The sequence below is a fragment of the Dicentrarchus labrax genome, unplaced genomic scaffold, assembly GCF_905237075.1.
Source record: "Dicentrarchus labrax unplaced genomic scaffold, dlabrax2021, whole genome shotgun sequence".
NCBI classification, from domain to species: domain Eukaryota; kingdom Metazoa; phylum Chordata; class Actinopteri; family Moronidae; genus Dicentrarchus; species Dicentrarchus labrax.
In genome coordinates, this window is record NW_026136710.1 from 6001119 (window position 1) to 6023603 (window position 22485).

Below are 22485 nucleotides of genomic sequence, written 5' to 3' on the forward strand. Positions count from 1 at the left end.
TCATTAAAGCTCAAATGAATAGCACAGGAACGAGACAATAGATAATGTATTAATCATGCACTAATGTTTGGTGTCCATGAAAGCACTGTGTCAGTGATAAGTGTGTTTCACTCTGTGTGCAAAAGATAAGGAGTGCTTCAATCAGATTGCAGCTAGATACTCTAATCTAACACAGATGAGCATGGCCACATTGTATTTGCATATACTTATACCCATGCTGTGCTGCTCCCTCGTGTGTTTTACATATTAGTGGCTGACTAAGATCAATAGCTGCCCAATATTAGCATTTTATCCCCCCTGCATCAAAAGCTGCACTGCAATACGACAATAAACCTCACCTTTCACTAGCTGCTACAGAGTCCTTCTGTCAGGTATTGATAGAGCAAATATAAAAAGACCCTAATGGTATAAGATCAATATTTTAAGTTTGGAGGAGAAACCTCACACAAACATTTTGTTTGAAATATCTGCTTTCCTGTTCCAGCAGTGGAAGCCGGTGTAGTGAGTGAGTGATTTTAAAAAAAGAAAATGGGAGAGAGAGTATGGGATCCAACAGAGGCTTGTGTGAAGCACAAACACAGAAGATGTGAGAGTATGTAGGCTGTCTTGTTGGTCCACCAAGACAACTGCATTTGGAGCCTAATCTAAAGAAAGGGAGGTTATAAATGTAGCTAGGATATTTGAGGTTTGAAAATGTAGAGGTTAATATTGACTTGCCACCTCGTAACAGTTTCTACACCAACGGCTCCCACATAATATGGATCCCAGCCTCCTAGCTCACCTAAATAAGATGAATAAGATATTCCAAATAAGGTTTGTGAATATTTTGTGAATATGGCCTGCATATGATCCTGTTTAGAAAATGTAAAAATTACTGAGAAGGATAATACATAATCGGTGGGGGATTTCTGCCTTTCTGGTGATACTGTAGCCTCTATTCATTTACTTCCACCCTGCACAAGGATAAGACCTTTCTCATGGAGGACATGTCAAACACAGGTGTAACTAATCACATTCATTTTGGCTGCATTACATTTAGGAGTGTCAGTTCCAGGAGCCTGCTTTTGTGCATGCTGGCAAATTGGAATGGCTTCTGACACCAGAAATGGGACTCCAGCCATGAGTTATTTTATTAGTTATACCCTTTGCTTTTCCTACTACACAAAAAGTGTATTACAGTAGCTTGGGTGGACATTGTAGAATGACTAAGCGCTGACTTTAAGGCCAAGCTCTATAAGGATAACATGATGTTACAGTCCAAAACCTGCTTCTACATATTACTTGCTGCTGTATTTCCAATAGTTTTCCCCGAAATCAAATTCTTAAAGCATCATTCTTCCTTGCTCTCTTTCCATTCAGTGTCATTCTTAATAAGTGGTATGCCATTTGATAGGGCAAATAACTCTTGGCTTGAAATCCATAAGAAATCACGTTTGCTTAATTGTTTGTCTCTGCTTCATGCAGTACAAGCAATGTTGCAGAAAATATTTAAACTCTGCACTTTGCACTCATCATAACCCACCGAAGAAGCACTCAAGAGGAGATGCATCCATTTAAATAGTAAGTTATAAATCCTGCCTGTCTATATGCTGCTGGCTACACTACCATGCTCTGATGCAGCTTTGGCAGATTTAGAGCCCCTGGATTCGCTGCGCTGCTGAGGGGGAGCTTCATCTTGTTTTCTGCTCACACAAAGCAACTCTGCAAAGGCAACAAGGTAAGCCCACATGCAGAGTTGGTGATTGAACTTCCTCTCAGAGCTTTCCGGAAATGCCATGCAAGCAAGTATATGCCATTAGCTTGCCTGGAAGTTTAAGTTGTCCACTGCTAACAAATCACAACTTGGGGTGCAGGTAACAGAGGATTAAAAGGCTCAAAAAAACAAGATCTTGGTAATCTTATCTGGGTTTAGGTGATTTTCCACAAGCAGCATTTATAGCTGTACAATGTCACACTGCCACTGACAACCACTCCTTTACACTCACGTGGACCTCGACTGAAATATAGCTGTCAAGTAACAGGCTCAGAGAGACAGAAGTATTAAATGCACTCTATGAGCATAAAGATACTGGCAAGGGGGCAGAAGTGTCAACCAGTCAATAGCACAGTGGAGCAAGCTGGAGAAAGAGGGGGAAAAAGTCTCTGTAGTTGCTGCTGCTGTTGTAACCCACGGCATTAATAAGAAGCTTGAGCAGTTTTGTAGCTCCTGGTCATCAATTAAAATTTAATCTACAGTTGCAGCCCTCAGTCAAGTGAGGAAATGATCAAAGATCAGTGTTCTACATATGAATGTGTTCAAGCCCTTATGAGTCACTGTCACTACTTGCCAAGTGCACAGAAAGTGTGACACTGGTGCACATACAACCCAGGCAACTGGCAACAGAGCAGAATGACATACCCCAACCTACAATATTTCTTTGAATTTAAACAGCATGACATAAAATACTGTTGTAGCTGTCGATGGAAATATAGTGACTCTTCAGTAGGTTTCTTGAAGAAAAATCGATACAAGTTCTCATACATACAAGATACCAAAAAACCACTAAAGTAATAATAAATATAGCAAGATAGTAATTAGGTACAATCTAGCAAAAACTGAGCAGTCACTCTAGCTAGGTGTTGGTTTATATGTGTGTGTATATGTATATTAAAGTAGGGGAACTGAAGAAAAGCATGGTTGTGGCATTGTCAGAAGTGAATTTCACTGCCATCTACACCTTAGATTTCAGGTAATTGTCACATCTGGCTTGACAGGACTATAAAGGAGAACCACACATGCAGTATGAGGCAGATTAGATCAGTGTTTCTGAAATGATCAGCTTGTCGTCAAGCTCTGCAGAAGCCTGATAACGACACATTCATCTGAATCAGTGTGTTGGAGGGGGGAAATATCTAAAACATTGACGGCAGATGAAATAGAAGAATTAAGAGGTTATAAACTTAGAAATACAATTTTAAAAAGCACAAAATGTCATGTTCGAAATGAAGGCCAATATGTGAAATTATCCTGGGCTGTGGAATTGGAAGCAGGTAAAAAATCGTCAAGATTTAAAATCATAAAACTAAATGCGATTGCTGTCATACTAACTTGTGTTTGGAGAGCTGGGCTGTGCTCCCTCCTACTGTGTCAACTGGCACACCTGTTTGCAGTCAGGTTGATTAGCTTGTTAGCGGGCCCACTCATTGTCACACACACACACACGCACACACATAGACACACATATATATATATATATATATATATATATACATATACGGAGGGACAGCAGGCTGCGCCTTGGGCAAAACCATTTTCCAACTTTCTTTTAGTCCATGGGCTGTTATTGAGACAGAGTGCAGTAAGAACGATGTGGGCCAACATATCAACAATTAGTTTGTTAAGTTCTCTGAATAAGAGCTGGACTGTGAAAACTAAATGTGAAAAAACTGACAGCCTGCTAATAACACTGTGTCCCTGTTTCTGTGTTTCTGTGATGACAACACCTCATTAAATGCACTTGAAAAAGAAACCTAAAAACAGAGTGAAAAACAAGACAACACAAACTGTAACCCAAGAGCAAAATGAAATAGCTGCACCTGAATGTCAGTAGAAAACAATGGATTAAATTTGTCCGATTTAATTTCCATGTTGTAGCCTTTTCACTGTGAACTCCAATCACCCTAACTTTTGAGCCTTGACTTAATAGTAAATTTGAGTCACGTCTCTTAGCTGGTGAGTGGGAGTTGCGGAGGCAGCGCTACACTCAACTGCAATGGAGGCTGCTTTTGTTACATGTGAACTGACCCAGACTGGTGAACATCCTTTGTCTCGCCCTCCATCAGGAGATGTTCTCAAGATACACACTGACATTTGTGACCTGGCTGCTGTGCTCAGGAATAAATGAACAGGAAGGTTTGGTTGGTCTTCATTCAACAAGTTTAAGCCTTGAGTCGAGTAGCTGAGTAATGATGGTGAGGTTTCCATTGTGTTAGTACAACAACAAATTCAACAAGAAATTCTGTTTATACTTCCCATTTCATTCCCTTGATGGCCCTGAAATACTGAAAGTGCTCTGTATGCATTAGAGACCTAGAAGTATTTCAAAAGCACAATACCCTAAAACTGTTTGACACACATTTTGACACATAGTATTGCAAAACATTAACCAGAACACAAATTAATACTGTGGACAGTTAATGTGTATAGTGGAGGTCATATTTAAGAAATGTTACTGTTTGTCCTTATTTCACAATATCTTATGGTTCTGATTACAGATAAATGTTTGGTTCTGATTACAGATTCAAATAAATCAATACATCAGGTGTGATAAACTCAAGTATACTGATGTTCTGAAAGGATGTCTGCACCAAACAAATGCTTTTGGTAACACTGTGTAATCTTAATGATGGAATAGTCTTCCGTAATATCAGTATCAGTAATATGACATATGAGCAAATAAATGTACAAATATGAATCCACTGGATTAGAAGAAAACATATCCCCATAAGATAACAGCATCCTTGCTCTGTGGAGCAAAAATATTCCTTGTCAGACCATTCTGAAGCAGAAATTATTATTATGCATAATGCAGACAAAGGAGGTGCAGTGATATTACAAAATAAAGAAAAAAGAAAATGTTGTTTCTAAATAATAATCCAGCTTTGATTTCTTATTTTTTTTTAGTTGTAATGACACAGTTTGTTGAGATATTAAGAAAGGAAATGGGTAAACCTGTTGTTTACACCTTAAATTGCGGCTGTTAAAGAATCAGTTTCACAATTTATGGACTTTAAAGGCATACTATGCAGTTTTCTGGTTTTGTCAAACAGCTACCCCTAGAGTCGCTGCGGAGTACTTGTATTTAACATTAACTGTCGTAAATACCACTCACCAGAGCCGTCTCTATATACGGCTCTGCGTCTCTGCACTCACGGCCTGATCCCCTCTCCCCCGTATACCGGTACATATTCAGTAGGATGGAAGCGTTGGACATCGAACAGGCAAAGATAGACTCCGAAGATGTCTACTGACCAGGTAACGTCTGAGTGAATGCCTGCTAGTGCCTTCCATTGAGGCTGCTTCTTATGTCGCTGATGTATGTGACGTTGCGCCGTAAAGCAATTTGTGATTCTCGCGAGATTTGGCGGGGCGCCACCTTTCAGACTTGCATTGCTGGTTCTGCCAGCGGCGTCCCTCTCCTGCTTTGCTATCAGGATGATTCGCTATACTACGAGTTCGTTTACCATCGAAATGACTTTGAAGCTGTTATAATAAAGGTAAAAATCTTGCATAGTGTGCCTTTAACATCAAACAAATAACGCTCAAGTCAACTTTCTGATTATTTAAAGATGAGAAACTAGTTAATCCTAGAGGAAATGGGTAACCTCTCCAAAACTGCTCCAATGTCTTTGTAATTGAGATCTCTCTGCCTATTGCCGGCATTTGGTGGGCTAAAGCCATTTAGAGAAGAGTACGAGCTATTTGTTTTAGTGGGAAGAAACACGAGTTGTGTTCAAGGGTCCTGTGGTTTGTAGAGGATTTATTTCCATTCTGTAGTCCCAGGATACCTGCTGTAGTGTTGCCTTCCTAGATCTTTGTGTTTTATTTAGCCCATTGTGATTCACCTAGGTCATATATTGCTTCTCTGTGGTAGCCTTTAATGCTATTTTAAAGAACAATGTTGCACCCTTTAAGGCAAACTAGATTTTCAACTTCTTCTTTATCTTATTCCTCAGGCACTTAAAATGTACATCTCCAGGTGACACCTGATTTAGTGTGTATGTACCGTATGTGTGTGTGCAACCCTGTCCTCTATTTAGATAAGTACCATTTGCCTTCCTCACTAGGTTAAAGGCTGTGATGATCATCCAGTTCTCAATGTAATCTGTTATTGTGTAGACCTCCCATTTAAATTTTATTACTCATGGTTACCAGTATTGCTTAAGTGTGCCAGCATCCAGAGAAAGAAATGGGTGGAAAAGGTTTTTCTCTACCATTCCAGACATTTAACACTGATGTTTTACATTGATGAAAGTTTTTAAAAATCAAGGTTAGAGAGATGAATAAAATGTAAAACCAAGTGGTGTATTTAATTAAATTAAGATAAGGATTCTTTCTTCAAGGGAGAACTGGCTGAGAGCTGAAACTACAGCACTTGAACTTGCGGTGTCAATGTCATCAATTGTCTATCATTTTGAAACACTGAAAAAATATTTGTTTAAAAAAAGGTTTCCCCTTGAAACCGATGTCATTCTTTGAATTTGTTCTTAGAGTGTGGTTTACACGTGGGTGTTATTGTGAATGATCTTCTAGCATAAGTATGGAATAAATTGAAACTTGGCTGAACTAATTTAAATGTATATTGGATTAAACTGTTACATTTTTCTGAATGATGATGCTCCCTGTGGAAACATGCAGAAATAAGGTGCAAAGCTTTTGGCGAAGAAAGATTTTTTTTGATTCATTATTACAGTGCACTGAAAAGGATTAGATGAGTCAGTCTTTTTGCAAACTTCTTGTGCAAGTATGTTCTTTCTGAAATTGAGAGCAGACCAAATTAATTGCTGTACAGCTTTGTAAATGAGTCAGTAAACTGAGCATAAGTTGCAGTTATACTTGAGCTTCTTCACAGTAATTTCAACCGCAACCCAAACGTTTTGTGTTCATGTATTTGATGACTGATGTATTTGTCTGGAACATTAATGTGTATCTCTGAGAGGCGTGATGTGTGAGAATCAATAATGGGGAAAAGGGTCTATCGCACACATAAATTCAGCTCTAACATGTTGTGTGTGTGCGCTTTATCAGTCTTGCTCGTTAAGTGGTAGAGAAGATTGAGTTTCATTTTGTCATGTACAAGCTTTTGCCAAAGCTGTTTGTGTATGTGTGTGCATCTTTTGTTTTCTGCTCATACGTTCAAGAAAATGCTCTCATATTTCACAAAATATTTGCCATTTATTTTTTTTCAGTGCAGTTTGGCCCTTTGATTAAGAGTTTTGCACATTCAAACTGTTGTAGAAACTGTGCCAAGGCAATCAGAAAAATCTACTGTCATCAGAAAGGAAACCAGAGTAGCATGCAACAGAATGCATAACTAACTTCAAGAGGCTGAGAGCATTTGCTGTTTACCTCTCTGTTTCATGTTTTAAGTCATTTTATTGGTGGTTTACACTTAATCTCACTTTATCTTCCTGTGAACCTTCACATTTCTCTTGTGCATACACAGACATTGTGTAATCCTGCTTTCCACCTGCTATTGCCACTGCTGTAGGCCAACACAACACACTTAAGGGTAAATTATGCCTTTCTTGTTCATGCTGAGATTGCAGTACTAATAACGCCCATCTGTCTAAGAAGCACACAATGCATCTGTACCACAGTCGCCTTAGAGCTGGGCTGTTGTGTTGTTCTGCTGTTGGTTTGTTCACAGATTAAGTGCAGCAGTGGTGACGTGAATCAAGCTGAACTGGAGAATATACTCATAATGATTTCACCTGGGAACTCGGATGAAACTGGTGATGGGTGACAGGCGAGGTGTCAGAGCAGGAGTGATGTTTGAAGTGTCGGTAAATCATGAACAACACGGTGGCAGCCACAACATCAGGTTCTGACTTCCTCCAGACACCACTGTGCAACTTGGAGTCACAATTTAAAACTCGTTTAAACAAAATCCAACTGTGGAACTCAGGCACAAGGTTTCTGTTTTCAGAGGTTAATCACTGATTGCTATTTTGGTCTCAACTGCATCTTACCTCAAGTGATGTGTTGAGAGATACAAAGAGGGAGAAAATCAGTACCATCTATTCATTTGTATGTAATCTTTGAATCCAGAGTTTAAACGATGCATTGTGCACCTTGCATTTCAGTTTTGGGTCATCTGTCACTATGAGAAAGTATCATACATTCGGGAGAATGCATCTTGCCAGGCTTTAAGCAATGCGCAACCACAGTGGTTTGGACCTAAAATGAGGAACTAGCAGCTACAGCATGAGTTATGGCGGTGGTTTAATGTAAGGTGTGCGTGATTGGACTTGGTGGAGAAGTTTGTTTGGAAACAACAACGGCTGCGAATGAGGTTAGCTGCTTGTCTGCTTGTGTTAGTTATATCAGAACTGGAGAGTATTCCTTCACTGAAAAAAGAGCCAAGGACAGCACAGAAGGCTGAAGGCTATTCTTGATGGAGAAGATGTTTTTCACTCTACTCCAGACTGGCTTCGGTAAACGTTTGACTGCATTATATGTTTGGTTGATGTGATTGGTTGAATTTTGCCTGCAATAGATGGTTCATCCAATCACCCGCCTACTTTCTGAGTGCCTGGCCTTTTCCAAACAGTTTTCAACTATGACTTCCCGCATGGTTCTGTGTAACAGACCATCTGGCGCAGTCAAGTTACTGGTGTTGGCAAGGTGGTGAAAAAAATATTAAACATCAAATTCTATTTTGGTAAATAGTTTTGTACTTAACCGGCTTCATTTTCTGCTCTTGTTGGTCTGATCAGCAAAAGCCTCACAATAAAACGGTCTCACAACAGATAATTTGCACTGTGGTGAACTTGGAAGAAGACAAGTATCCCTGCCTAAATTAAGCAAAATAAAGGAGCAAACGCTTAGGAAATTCAAATTAAGTTGGTTAGGTGTGAAGAGTTTCCTCTCACAATCCAAAGCCATGCAAGAATGAAGAATGTGTATCTTTCTATTCATGCTGTAATGAACTGATCTCCATGCCTTCTGCCCAAAGCATGCTGGGATATGATCCCACGACCCTCTCTGAATAAACCTCATAAATACATGAATAAATGCATGGTCACTTCAGCAGCAAATCAGATTGTTTGCGCGTTAAATAATGTGGTTGATAAAAAGTCTGTGAATGAGAAGCTAAAACAATGAAATTGAATGCAAATTACATTTTTCCCTTCACCATACGAAGTCTCATTATTAGCTGAGGTTTCTGTTCTCAGGCTCACACAGCCTTAATGAGTTTGATGCTGTGCAACAAAAGGAAAAAAACAACAACAAGTTCTTCTGATTTTAAATGCCATAATTCTCACCAGTGTGGTGTAACCTAGCATTCAGTCAGTGTAAATCAAAATAAACCTGACCAGCAATTCATTTTTACCTCCAGGGTAACATCTTACTGGCTCCAATCAATTGAATTACCAAACTAATGAAAGATCCACAGTCTATGTTCCAGCTCAAGACCCAGCAGGATTTTACTCATCACCAAGGACAACTATCAACCTCCACGGGTGAAGCACAAGACATTTAAACAGACTCTTCCACTGTTTAAAAAACCAAGCCACTTTCCTTTGATCTCACACTTTTTAAATTACATGTATGGACTGCATTTCCAATTCAGGCAGCATGCAAATTGTGCAGTCTCTCCATAGGAGGACACTCAGAACACCACTTTCAGTGTGACAATCAACTGTAAAATACTGCAGACGGTGTAAGTTAAAGAAAAACAGAGAGACCTAAAGTAGCACGCACAATATTTGTCATTGTATGTAGGTCAGAAGATTGCAATATTCTCTAGTCCATATGCACTTTCACAGATGTGCTTTGGATGGGAGGCAGCCGTAGTAGCAGGAGCCACTCCACCGTAATGCACTCATTCCAGTGCTGCCATATGGAAAAAGGTACACCTCCTGTTTTCTACAATAACAGTCATTATCACCTCTTACAGCACAACATCTGTACTCATGGGCATACATAAGAGGAATAAACACACAAAAAGAAACATGGACAGATGGATACAGAAAGGGAGAATGGGAGAGAGAAACCAGGGAAACAAGAGAGAGGAAATAAGAAATGTGTCATTTAACAGTGAAAGGAGGGCAAGGAGGGAAACAAGATGGATAATGATGCAGGAAAAAGGAGTGATGACAGAGATACACATCTAATTTTGCATTTTTTACCTGACAGGGAATCAGAAGACATGCTCTCTTGCTGCTGCATCTTGAATGTTGGCTCCAGTGTGAGAGACTGTGTGTGTGTGTGTGTGTGTGTGTGTGTGTGTGTGTGTGTGTGTGTATGTGTACAGAGAGTGAGCAAGCCAGCACGCCTCACTGTGTGTTTTGATGACGGAGTCCGCGTAGCAGCTCAGGGAGTGAGCAAGCGAGCAAGCAGAGCCAGGAGGAAGGTATGGGAGAAGAAATGAGCTCCCTTATTACCTCACCAAATGTCCCCAATTTTCATTCTCAATTTCTCTCATTCTCATCTTCTGCGCGTGTGGATGTGTATGTGTGTACACAAAACACATGTGGTGCGGATGGAGATTTATGAGGTGCACAGAGGCAGGGAGATGGGAGGAGCATGAGGAGGGAGGGATGAAGAAGAGGAGGTGCTGAAGAAAGGAAGAAAGCAATCACCTTTAGTGTCTAGGCTTACTCACTCAGGCACTGAGCCATTACTCTTCCCTCCCCTCCATGTATCCTTGCAACGCAGAGAACGCTAAGCCAGTTCAAAGCTTACATGTACCACAACATCTGTTTGGCTGCGTGAGATCTTATCTTTAGTGAATTTGCGTCCAGTGAATGGCAAAATGCCACCATGTTTACATGAGAGAAGACAGGAAAACCACTCACTCTACCATATTAAAACCTGCAAGGCTCACCACAAACTGCAAACACAAAGTATGAAAATCAAACTGTAGGTCTTTCTCGTTTCACTTTGTGTTCATTTACGTGTTAAAATGCAAAGTCTATATGTGGTTAGATGAGTCAGAGATTCTTAATAATATTGTCCTTGACTGCTAGATGAAAGTCTTCTTTTTCACTTGATTAAAACCCCATAGCCATTAGATGACACCAGGTCAGTTATCTGTATTTAATCTGCAGTTTATCGTTTAAGCAATGTTCCAAAACAGTGTAATTATGCCTGCTAATACATGTCATTATGCATGGCTGCTAACACACGTCATTATGCATGGCTGGGTACCTTTTTAAAGAAGCAATAACTTTTTTCCATGGATTTTACTAAAGGTCCCTACTCGCTCTTAAAAACAGCTTAGAATAATTTGGTTAGTTAGCTGTCCCACTCGGCAGCACTTCAAAGTCCTCTGTCCATTTCCAGTGCTTGAAATGGTCACACCTGTGTTCTTCCTGCCGTCTGCCAAAGTTTTTAACGTCACTGTTTCATGCAGTCCTGTTTTCTCTGCTCATTAGGCATATAATTCATCTTTCATACATGCTATTTGTTAGCTGTCTAACGCAAAGCTCCTCTCCCTCTGTGGCAGGCAAGAAGGTCTAAAGATGCCTGTAAACATGGCTGCCTTGTGAACCATATAACCAATATAAAAGCTCATTCTCAACCTATTTAAAAATTCCATCTTGGTTAATTGTGACGGCATTTTATTTAATACACATTAAATTCTTTGTGAAGGCAAAACTTTTGTAGAAGAAGGCAGCAAATATATAATTTTATTCTAAAATATGCATTTAGATTAAAAAAGTAGATCATCTGCCTCGGATGGTGCATAATTATGTTGCACCTCCCCAAGAAAGAGCAGTTTTTTTTGCCTGGAGTAGCTGGTCAGGGCTCCCAGCCCATTAGTAAACTGTCTGCCGCTAAAATATTCCTCCTACCTACAATGTATTCAGCCTGCTCAAAGCCCCTTTTCCAGATCGTGCCACTCTACACCAGGATTGCACTGATCTCTAGTCACCAAAACTGCAGCCACAATCCTTTGCCTATATCCAGTAGTAGCAATAAAAGTACTCAAAGTAATCATTTCATCTTGACAATGCTTTTTAATTCACCACTATACTACATAATTCAATGAGACACAAAATTTGCTTTGTGACCCAGACCAGGTGACTACAAGAGTGGTAATATACTTTGCATTGCACCCAAGAACTCTAAAATTAAGGGAAAAAATACATGAATGCTGTAACTGTTGCAGCAATAGCACATGAGACACTCATGGTTTTTAATCTATTTTCACAGGAAGTAAATTCTTCTACCTCTCATGCTATCAATTAGCAAATCTTGGTCATTTATTGTGAATACAGCCCTGATCCAGGCCTCTGTACTAAACACAAGTGGAAAATGCAGGATGTACTGTTTAAGAGGTAATATGTAAATGCATGTGAATGTAATGACATTAAAATGTAATTTTGCCCACTGTCATCTTAGCTTGGGAGGATATAAACTGATTTAACCTTATTAAGAACAACCACACTTGACTGATGTACCTTGATTTTCTTTGCTGATCTATTAAAATTCTGTCACAGTTTGGACACCATGTTGTACTTATTCAAGGTTTGAACTCACCGAATGTCTGCAAGAGAATAAAGGGAGAATGGGATTGTTTACAGAAACATAAATCAACACATGATTGCTCAATGTGCTGTTAAACAAACTAAATTATAAAAGCAATAGTACATTATGTCTATGTAGGTCTGGCAAGAGAGCCTTTTCTCAAACTGACCTCGTTTTTCACAAGAGCAGCTCCCATAGTCTTTTGAAAGGCTTTTACTTGCACCATGTTGACCTCTCTAAGTTGTTGTTTAATTATAGATTTGTGTCAGGGGCCTGTTTTTATCCATTCATGAGAATGGCAGGCCACTGTGCTGAGAGAGAACTGTTAGTTTACAGTTGCTTAGTTGATGGCAGGTGTCATAAGTAAAGTTTGAGTTCCTAACCTGCATTTGCCCATGACCTGAACCTGGGTTGTTGTAGCACTGTTAGACACACCAGAGAACAACTTTTGATGATGATGTCAACTGTGTTGGGAAAGCTAGAACATTTAGTTAAATTATTAGAGAAAAACTGTTAATCTTACTGCAGCTGTCACCATCTAGACATTCATAAAAGCTATAGACAAATTTTCTTGATAGCCAATTTATACAAAGTTTATAAAAATTTCACTCACTCACTGTCCTTGCCTTGCTGGATCACATAGCTGTGTGTGTGTGTGTGTGTGTGTGTGTGTGTGTGTGTGTGTGCGTGCATGTGTGTTAATATCCGCAGTTTATTGAATTGCTCAGTGGGAGCATGTTATCAGCGTCTGTTTCTTACAGCTTATTCTTAATTATCCTGTTCCTAACTCTGAATCCCATGGAGAATTTAATGACACACAGGAAGAAAAAGAACCAGCCATATGGCTCTGTGTTTACACAACTTGGATAATATTCATGTAGAAATATATATATATAGTATATTCTTAGTTGTCTCAACCAATTAGGCTTTGAATGTACTGCATAGAAGGTCTTTACAGAAGTACAGATGGATTCAGTTGAAAATAATTAATTGCAAGCAAGTGAGATTCTATATGAGGTGCATGATTAGGATTATTTAGAGGAGCGAAAACTATGTATCTGATGCACCGCAACTGTGCTTATCAAGGTTGGTATGCTTATATATAGATATATTCTTATAATAATAATAATAATAATAATAATAATAATAATAATATATAATAATTATTATTATTATTATTATTATACACTTCGGCATACTAACTCACTATATAAGGTTGAATCTGCTTTCATATGAAGTAGAGTAGAAAAGCTGCACTAAAACCTCTTTCATATTACTTCTTGGTAGGACAGGAGTGGAAGTGAGTAGTAGCGGCAACATACTAGAATTGGATTGGATTGGGAAATGAGCAGAACGACATGCAATATACAATAATCCACTATGATTCTGATGTGAATATCTGGTAACAGTTGCATTTGTTTATGTATATTGAAACACCACCATCTAGTGAACATTTAATCAAATTGCAGGATGCTTTTTCACTTTTTGCAATGATGAATTGCAATATTTATTTCACATGTCATTGTTCACCAGTTGGTCATAGCTACTTACAAAGGCACGCAAGTACCTTTAAGTATGTATGGCATATTTAAACATGGCTTGTACACACATCCTGTACATACACACTGACGTGAATGGATACATAAGCATTGACGCAAAAGACACCCCCCCCCCTACACACACACACACACACACACACACACACACATACACACACACACACACACACACACTGCCACCAAATGACCTGGTCTCTGGACCTGATCGGGAGGATTATTTTGGCTCCATAGACACAACACCCGACTAAACCATGTCTGCAGTTCCTTTGTTGGGGCCTCATGCCGGAACCGCTTTCTGCAGACTGAGGCTTAGTGTGTATTTTTGTTAGAGGTAAGCATGCATGGCTGACCTGTATAACAACAAATATGGCATGGTATAACTGGCAGATCTGTTGTATTTCAGAATACTGAAGTTTCTTTTGAAATTTAAATAACAGAAAATGTACAGGCATAATAATAGAATTCAACAAAATGTATGCGCCATCTCTGTGGTCATGTACCACATCTCCTGTTATCAGATAATAAGACCTGTGATGGTCTCAAGATGTGAAAGTGTGAGCTGATTACCAAATTAGTGTGTTTTCATTATCCAATTAAAGATTTATTTTTGCGAGACTACTCCTGCGGAGATCAAGGATTTGTTATCCAGGGGAGACCTGCTCAGATCAGCACCAGTTCTTCAAGATACAAACAAAACAATGAAAACAGTTTATAATTAAGTGATTAGAAATACAAGTGGGAGACCGGGTCAACTGGCACAATGCTGCCAAATGCTATCCTTCATATCTGTTAATTTATTCTCAGTAACTCTGTGTAGCTTTATTTGTGGTTATACAAGGTGGCAGTAAATGTTTTATTGGTCCAAGCTGAGCTAACTTGGAGCAGACCAGCAACTAATTAAACATAAATACAGCACACATAGCAAACAGTTACGTGTCGCTTACTGCGTCTTTTGCTTCAATAAAGGAAATCTTCTACAACCTGACAGATCAATAACCTATCGAACTGTAGGTGCATGTAGATCGCTCTCATGTCCTGTCCTTCTGAGAATTGCTGATCAGGTTTCTTTTGGAAGGCTTACGTGTCTTTGATCACAGCTTTACAAAATCGTTTGACTTTTGAATTCATAACAATAAATATAGTAAAAGGATATGTTACAGTATAGACAATGATATGTTCAACGACAGGCAGTACATGGCTACAATATACCTTGTGATGTACCATATGATCAGCACAAACTATTACTTATTAAACATGCCTTAAAGGCAAACCTTAATGGCTACCTAAAAGAGTGATAATCTTAAATGAATACATTAAAAAAGCAGGACAAGAGAGCATGTTTCATCAAATGCAAATTACTCAAAGATCATTGCTATTAAAGGTAAGTGTTATCTGTATAAGTGTTGAAACAATGTATAAAATGAGGTGTGGGTAAATAATACATCAGATAGAGAGGTGATTCCTCCATTTTGTCTATTATTTTGTACATTTTGGACTCTCACTCATATTTACTCTACGACAGGCTTTTTAATTTGTCATCCATTTTTAAAACTTTGTTCGTGGTCAGATTAAGCCATGCTAAGTCAGTTTTACGAGTGAGAGTTAACTGAGAACATCATAGCGGTACCCTTAAATCCAAAGCCTTCAAACAACAGCCTGTGAACATGGCTCAGCTTCCTTGTTCGGCTGCTGTCCATACAGAGATTGGCTTTGATTTTAATGATGTATCAGTCATCTGGAATTGCTTCATCCATCCACTTCATGTAAGCCAGACTGCCGTCCTCCACCCGGAAGCTGAGGACTTCTGGGTTTGCATAAGGGTGGAAGAACCTTGACGTGACCCACACAAACACAAACATGTCAGATAAGATATAGAATTTCTTCATATAGCTGAACTCTAGGCAACCTAGTACAGCACCTTTTAACAGGCAATTCAAAGAGATTTACATGAGACATACGGCATTACGACAAAACAAAAGGCATTATAAAAAGGCAAAATAAAAAGAGAATAGACATTACAGTGCAGCTACAAAGAATAAAGAGTTGCACATTTAACTTAATAAATTGCAGTGAAAAACAGAAACCTCTTAAGCCCTGATTTAAAAGAACTGAGAGTTCTGAATCAGCTGCAGCTTTATAATCAACTTTTTAGAGAGACTTTTAAAGACATCACTAAATCACATTAGTCAACCCCACTGAAAATAAATGAAAGTTCTTTAATTCTTGATATATTCTTGTGGTGATAGTAGGCTGATTTTGTAATTGTCTTAAAGTGGATGTTAGAATTTAGGAATCCATGACTACACCAAGATTTCTGGCTTTGTTTGTGGTCTTTAACATTATTGACTGAAGCTGAGCACTGACTTTTAATCCTCCTTGGGTCCAAAGATCGTTTCAGTTTTATCTTTGGTTAACTGGAGAAAAATTTATTTGTTCGATGCATTTACTCAGTGATTGTATGGGACCTTAGTCACATTGTGATATCGTTTTGTAAATATGTGCATATGTCTGCATAATTCTGATAAGATTTTGTTATTTTCCATAGCCCGTGCCAGTGGGAGCCTGTACATGATAAAATTAAGAGGCCAAGAATGGAGCCATGGGGGACTCTACATCAGTCATATCCAGTTTTCCAGTCTTTCTAGTGATATGTTAAGGTCGACCAATGCTCAAAGGCAACACTGAGATATAATTAGACTGAAACCTTTCCACTGTCTGTTTTTGAGTGGATGTCATTCAAGACCTTAAGAAGAGCAGTCTCAGTGGTGTGGTGGGTCAAAGTCCTGACTAGAAAGAAAATGGTTAAGGGCAGGAAGGTGTTAAGCTTTTTAATAGCCTTTTCAATAATTTACTTATTTTTATATGAGCCTATGATTGTTCATTGGTGAATTGTCTAAATTGTTATTATATAAAGGATTGGATTATTAACTGCAGTTTTCAGGGCCTGTGGGAAATAAAGACTAAAGACTTGTTGACTGTTGACTATTCACAGAAAATCTGATGCCATGCAGTTTTTCTTACCAGACTACCTGTACCTTAGTGGGAGCAATGTCATCAATAACATTTGTTAATTCAGAATCAAAATTATCTACAAGATCACTGACTGAGACCAAAGTGGGTGCAGGCGTCAAAGAGAAAGCCTGAATGAATATTTCACTGGTGTTTTCAGTGATATACTATTGCTTGATTATGATTAAGATGCAATTAAGATTAGAAAGTTATATCAAAGAAAACAAAAGACTGGTCAAAAAGAGCAACATCAGTCACCAGAACCATAGAAATGTTAGGACCCTTGGAGATGATAAAGCCCTGAGTGTGCCTCTTATTGTGTGTGGGCTCAGTCAGGCGGATGTCCTTGATGTTGATTTGAATTGCAGTGATTCGAGATAAAACAGTGCAGCTTACTGACATCCATTAACACCACATTTAGTTCCTTTGTCTCTCATCTGAGCTGAGCTGTTCCATCTTTTTCTCTTCTGTCTTTGTTATTGGCACAGTTGGTGTTACAAAATGTGCTTGGGCAGGGTGGAGACAGCAGTCGTGGGGGGGGGGTGAATTTAATGCCAGCGTTAACCAGCACTTCCATTGACGGGAGGAAGAATTAGAAGACTGATCCACAAGCTGGTTGTCAACATGCTGAAATTGAGGCTGTGATGTTTGGCTTCATGGTGCTGAAGCTGCTGTGTATCAGGGCACACCATCTTAGACCTGGCCGTTGGGTGTCACAGGCTGAATCAAAAACGGTCCATCAGTACTTTAACCACAAGAGATTGGAGCTATCAATAAAAGATCCCTTTCAGACCGCAGGTTTTGCTGAGCCATGTATTCTGTGATAAGAGTCTGCTGAACCTGTTGATCACTCTGTTGACCATTGGCATTCTCTCTGCAAATATCACTATTACTTTGGGGTTGTTTGTTTATTATAGCGGCGTCTCCCACTGTAATTACAGTCAAATGTTAAATTGTCTCAACTTTTTTTCCACAAGGCTTTTTCCTCTCAACACCTGTCTCATGGAGATTTGGTTCAAACCTGTTTCCCAGTTGTAATGTCGGTTGTGGCTGTGGTCTGTGTTTATGCCCCCCATTGGCTGCCCGCCAGGAGTCGAAGTTGGCTGAACTGAATCTGTAAATTTTGCCCTCTGTGGGAGTAAAGTATTGCACTTATCTTTAGGTTCTGCACCTAGATTATCCCAGCAGGTAGAAATCCCATTCATAGCACATGAATTCACCGGTTTTGTTTCAGTGAGTCTTGGAAGTGATTTAGAGAAAGCTGTCCATTTACATATTTTTGAGCTGAGTTCTGATGAGCCAAACCACCAGCAGAAGACATTGGCAGAGTGCTGTGGAGTTCAGAAGAGTTCTTCAGTTCAAATATACATCTCTTGAGTACAGCAATCTTCTACAACAATTTATGACAGTCCGCGCACTTTATCGAGTCTGATGAACAGAGAGGCGCAGGGCACAATTCTGTCAGTAGTTCACTAGGTTGCTGTTACTGGGTTAAATTACTGTTACGGTTTTGTAGTAGGAAAAAGTAAGAAAAAGTAGCAAAAATAACAGTTAAGCAGAGAGTGTCTAAGCTAAGTGAAGAGAGGAGTAACCATAAGGAGTTGCTTCCCAGTATACCTAAAGGAGGTAGTGCTTTAAAATCATCCAACGTTCTTAAAATGCATTACCTAAAATCTTCATACTGTATGTTGTAAGAGATGCAATTTTAACAACTCCATCAGCAACACAAATGGCCAAATGAGAAGACGTAGATGATTAATGCCTAAAAGCTAATTTGATGGTGTTGTAGTGGAATGGTATTTCAAGTAGCATATGGGAACTTGCATCCCAGTAGTTAAAGCATCAACCAGCTTCTGCGATTCTGCTACATAATTATTCAAACAACCAGTTACAATCATGATCAGACAGTTATTTAAAAAAGGGGGAAAATCTGCTTTTGAACGTGGATGTTTTATTAAAAATAATGTTCAAGCTGAAGCAACTAAATCCTGTCCTACTTCATCCAATTACTCTAACACACAGCAACAGTAAATTGGAACACTAGTATATTATGAAATGTATTTATGCATAAAATATCACAATTTGTTTGATCACAGTGACTGCTTTTGTTGAACAGTACAGTGGCACAGTAGCTTAACTATTTGTTAACCTCTACAGTGACGTGAGGACATTTTAATGTAAACAACATATGATAATAAATGTAATGAACCTTTAATGCATGTTATATTAAGCATGTTAAGCAATGAGTTGACTTGAACAGTAATTTAAAGTACAGCTTTCAGTAATCTAAAATAACCTTTACATAAAACAGCCACTCACCTCACACAGTCTATGAGTTGCTGGATCCTCGAGGTCTTTGTTTTCACCAGCTGCAACAACAGTTACGTCTTATCTTACAGTTCTGTTTTCTGTTAAAACATGACTGTTGAATAAATGTCGATCAAAAAAGGACTCTCTAAGTAAGCTTACCATGAGAATTTCACTTGCATCCTGGATTTCGCCTTTCCAGTAGTACCTAAAGAGACAGAAAACACAAGACATTAGGAATGTACAGTATACTACCCATGTGCATGAAGGACTGCACATTAATAGGGACTTACAAGTACTAGTGCATGATACAGAGCCTTTAAAAAAGGTAAAAACCTGTTCATGACAAACTGTATGATTTGACAGAACACAGCATTTAAGCCTTGCCCAACCATTTATTATGGCCAGTGATTTACAGCGATACTGTCAAACTGTTCCCGAGAGGCTTTTATGGTGTCAAGTGCAAAACTTTCTCTTTGCTTCAAACATGGTGCTTTTTTTGGTGGACTTTGACAGACAGCCAAACACAAACTAAGAACCCTATATTTAAGTATTTTCCACGTGAAATGTCAAAATAAATGGTGACGACTAAATAAGCTTGGATATAACTGAAATGCATTCATTTCACACCTGCACTCACACATGTAAAACCACCTCCATCACCACCCTCACCCCTAAACTAATCCAACCACATCATCTATTTTTAGGCTGAACCTCTGTTTGGTTAACAGGTTTAACGCTGCCCCCCCCTCTGCACCGTAAGTTTTTCCTTCTTTGTTCCTTTTGTGGTTATGCATTAACATGAAAGCTAACCCATGCATACAAACACATGACCGCTTTGAAGGCTAACTGCCACTCAGTTTCTAGTGATGGGAAAAATGCAGCCCATTCATTTCATTCTTGTGGTTTCCTAGGCAACCAGCTCTGTAGCAGAGAGGAAAAAAAAGAACATATGTGTTTATGTCTTTATGTGAAGGACGTTATAACTGAGCTAGTCTTTGTGGTTGTGCGTCAGCTGGGTACAAAGTTGCGACAAGGGAGGGGGCAAACGTGATTTACATTGTGGAGGTCCTGGAGAGAATGTTAATACTGGCTGCCAGCCGCCTCTCCATGATTGCCCTGGAAAAACAGGCAGAATGGTAGGGAGCGTGGTTTGGAAACGGAGGGCGCAGACATGGAAAGAGAGGAAAGAAAAATTAAACACAAACCACCAGCTGTTTATCAATTACAGCATGAAACTGAGCCCTTCATTACGTTGCTCTTCAAGCAGGCTGCAGGACAGGACTTTTATGCACAGAATTCAGAGAAGATAGTAAAGTTTGCTGTCTGCTGCTGCTGATATTATAGTTTATTACCAGCTCAGCTGTCCCCCCCCCCCCCCTCCTCTAACCACGTGTTTCCAAAGGAGGTGATTTACATTTCTGGCACCCGCACTTTGGCTTCTTTCTCTCTTGACACGTGGTAAATAGACCTCATTTACATGCAGCTAAAATGCCAACAAAGGAGATGAGAGTGCAAACACAGTGCTCTACCAGTTGTGGGTTTGACAAGACTGTATTTCTTCTCTGGACGGAAAAGTCAAACGTATGACCAGCTGACTGACTTTGAACCGTTTAAATACCAAAGGAGAGGAATTTAACTGACGCCCAGACTAAAGGAATAGTTTGATTTTGTTTTGACTTTTTTTGGTGAATATCCTTATTCCCTTTCTTGCTGAGAGTTGGATGAGAAGATTGACACCACTCTCATGTTTGTGTGGGAAATATTAAGCTAGAGCCAGTGGTCGGTTAGCTTAGCTTAGCACAAGGATTGGATGCGAGGTGGGGGGGGGCTCTTTATTTCACATGTTTTATCTCTCACAACTCACAAGTAGCTCCACATTCACTGCACGAGTGTGGAATCGATCTTCTCATTTTACTCTGAACAAGAAAGCAAATAAGATAACACTCGGAAATTCCCCATTCGTGTGCATTTCCCAAGATGTTTGACTTCTTTGAGAGGAATCATTTAGGCCGAACATTACAAATGAAACCATGTGTACACTTCAATTTCACAGCGCTACACGAGTGTGATGCCGAACTTTGTTTGAGTCAGCACTGTACCTGCCAATGTCCTTGGCTGCCTGCTCATTGGGACTGTTGATGAGAAGGACAGAGTGGTGGCCTGGTACATAGCTCCCCGTGAGGGCTGAATGAAGCTGGACCCCAATGGACCACAACCCAGGGTACATGGACACGGACAGGACCAGGAGCTATAGGACAGGGGGTTTGAGTGTGGTGTAGATGCAACAAGGGACAAAAACATCTCAAAGTGCTGAAATGTCCAAATAAAAGACTTTAAGAGCATGTCTGTGGCATCCCTGGGTGATGTTCCTATCTGTCATAAATTATCTGGACATTTGGCTGTTTCATGTTATATTATGTTTGGATGAGGCGAAGTTATAACTCAATTTAATTATCTGCTGCCCTCTGAGAGGATTGCCATGTTTGGATTGGATTGGATTGGATTCAGTATTTATCCTCTTATTATTTGGCGCTGTCTGTCACAGATAAATGAGTATAGGCCTGGGCTTGGACCAATTTATAATCTGTCCTACTTCTCTGCACAGCACACATCACAGCCAGAGCCATAGATGGACGGAAATCCAACACAAATATGTTAGAAGGAAAAAATAATAATAAATAAATAAATACAATTAATAACAATTTAGCATTTCCGACATCAAAGCCTTCGTGTTGTGGATTACGTAAGACTTTTCTGAAAGTTTTCAAATGACAAATGATCATAAAGGTTCACATCAATAATCACAGCTCTTACCAAACATAACATGAGCAGCACAGAGCGAAATACAGAGTAGAAGACAGCCTCTTTATGGCACCGCGGGAACAGCCACTCCATCCTGTAAGTGGCAACAAATGTCATTCCCAGAGTCCGGCCGGTTGCTGATAATAAGAGGGACAAACTGTGCTCAACTTCGTTTATAAACCCCCCTCTCAGACGTTCTCCGGGGACAATTAGTGTTCCGCCATTTTTTATTTTTTTCTTTACAACCGCTTCCTTAAACAGCTGCTTCGCTGGCGCCTCACATTCTAAAAAAAAGTACCTTTACAGGAGAAGTGCATTGTGTTGACAGGTACTGTAGGTCGGATGGTCAAAGGCAGGGATAAATCCCCGCGCCGTCCTATTGGTTGCTTCGTACTTCCTGACACGCCGGCGGCCAATGAAAATAGCCGGCTCACCTCCGCTGCCCTGCCTCCGGGCCTGGGTCATAATCGGCTTTGGCGTCTTTACCATATAAACACAACTTCTGTCAGCCTCAGGGCGTGTCTGTGATGGAATTAGAAAGCTGTGAATTCACGAAATCAGAGGGTA

General features: G+C 39.6%; 2 protein-coding genes across 4 annotated transcripts in view; both read right to left on the reverse strand.

Annotated features, from left to right (window-relative positions):
- Positions 1-10202, reverse strand: part of si:dkeyp-72a4.1 (uncharacterized protein LOC100148058 homolog) — a 53235-nt gene extending 43033 nt beyond the window's left edge. The window contains exon 1 of the mRNA XM_051411748.1: positions 9895-10202. Coding sequence (XP_051267708.1) covers positions 9895-9934 — 40 coding nt within the window. The 5' untranslated portion in view covers positions 9935-10202. The remainder of the gene's footprint in view (positions 1-9894) is intronic.
- A 3510-nt stretch (positions 10203-13712) lies between these two features.
- Positions 13713-22281, reverse strand: zgc:63972 (protein CutA homolog). Of its 3 annotated transcripts, none has more exons than XM_051411744.1 (6): positions 21931-22281; positions 21216-21364; positions 20173-20232; positions 19276-19321; positions 19126-19175; positions 13713-15627 (listed from the first exon to the last, which is right to left on the reverse strand). In XM_051411744.1, the coding sequence occupies exons 1-6, from the start codon at positions 22033-22035 to the stop codon at positions 15525-15527; spliced, it is 513 nt and encodes a 170-aa protein (XP_051267704.1). In that variant the 5' UTR covers positions 22036-22281; the 3' UTR covers positions 13713-15524. The 3 variants fall into 3 exon arrangements, with proteins under 3 accessions (XP_051267704.1, XP_051267703.1, XP_051267705.1); XM_051411743.1 differs by lacking the exon at positions 13713-15627 and adding an exon at positions 17346-18137; XM_051411745.1 differs by lacking the exons at positions 13713-15627; positions 20173-20232 and adding an exon at positions 17346-18137.
- Between the last annotated feature and the right edge of the window lie 204 nt (positions 22282-22485).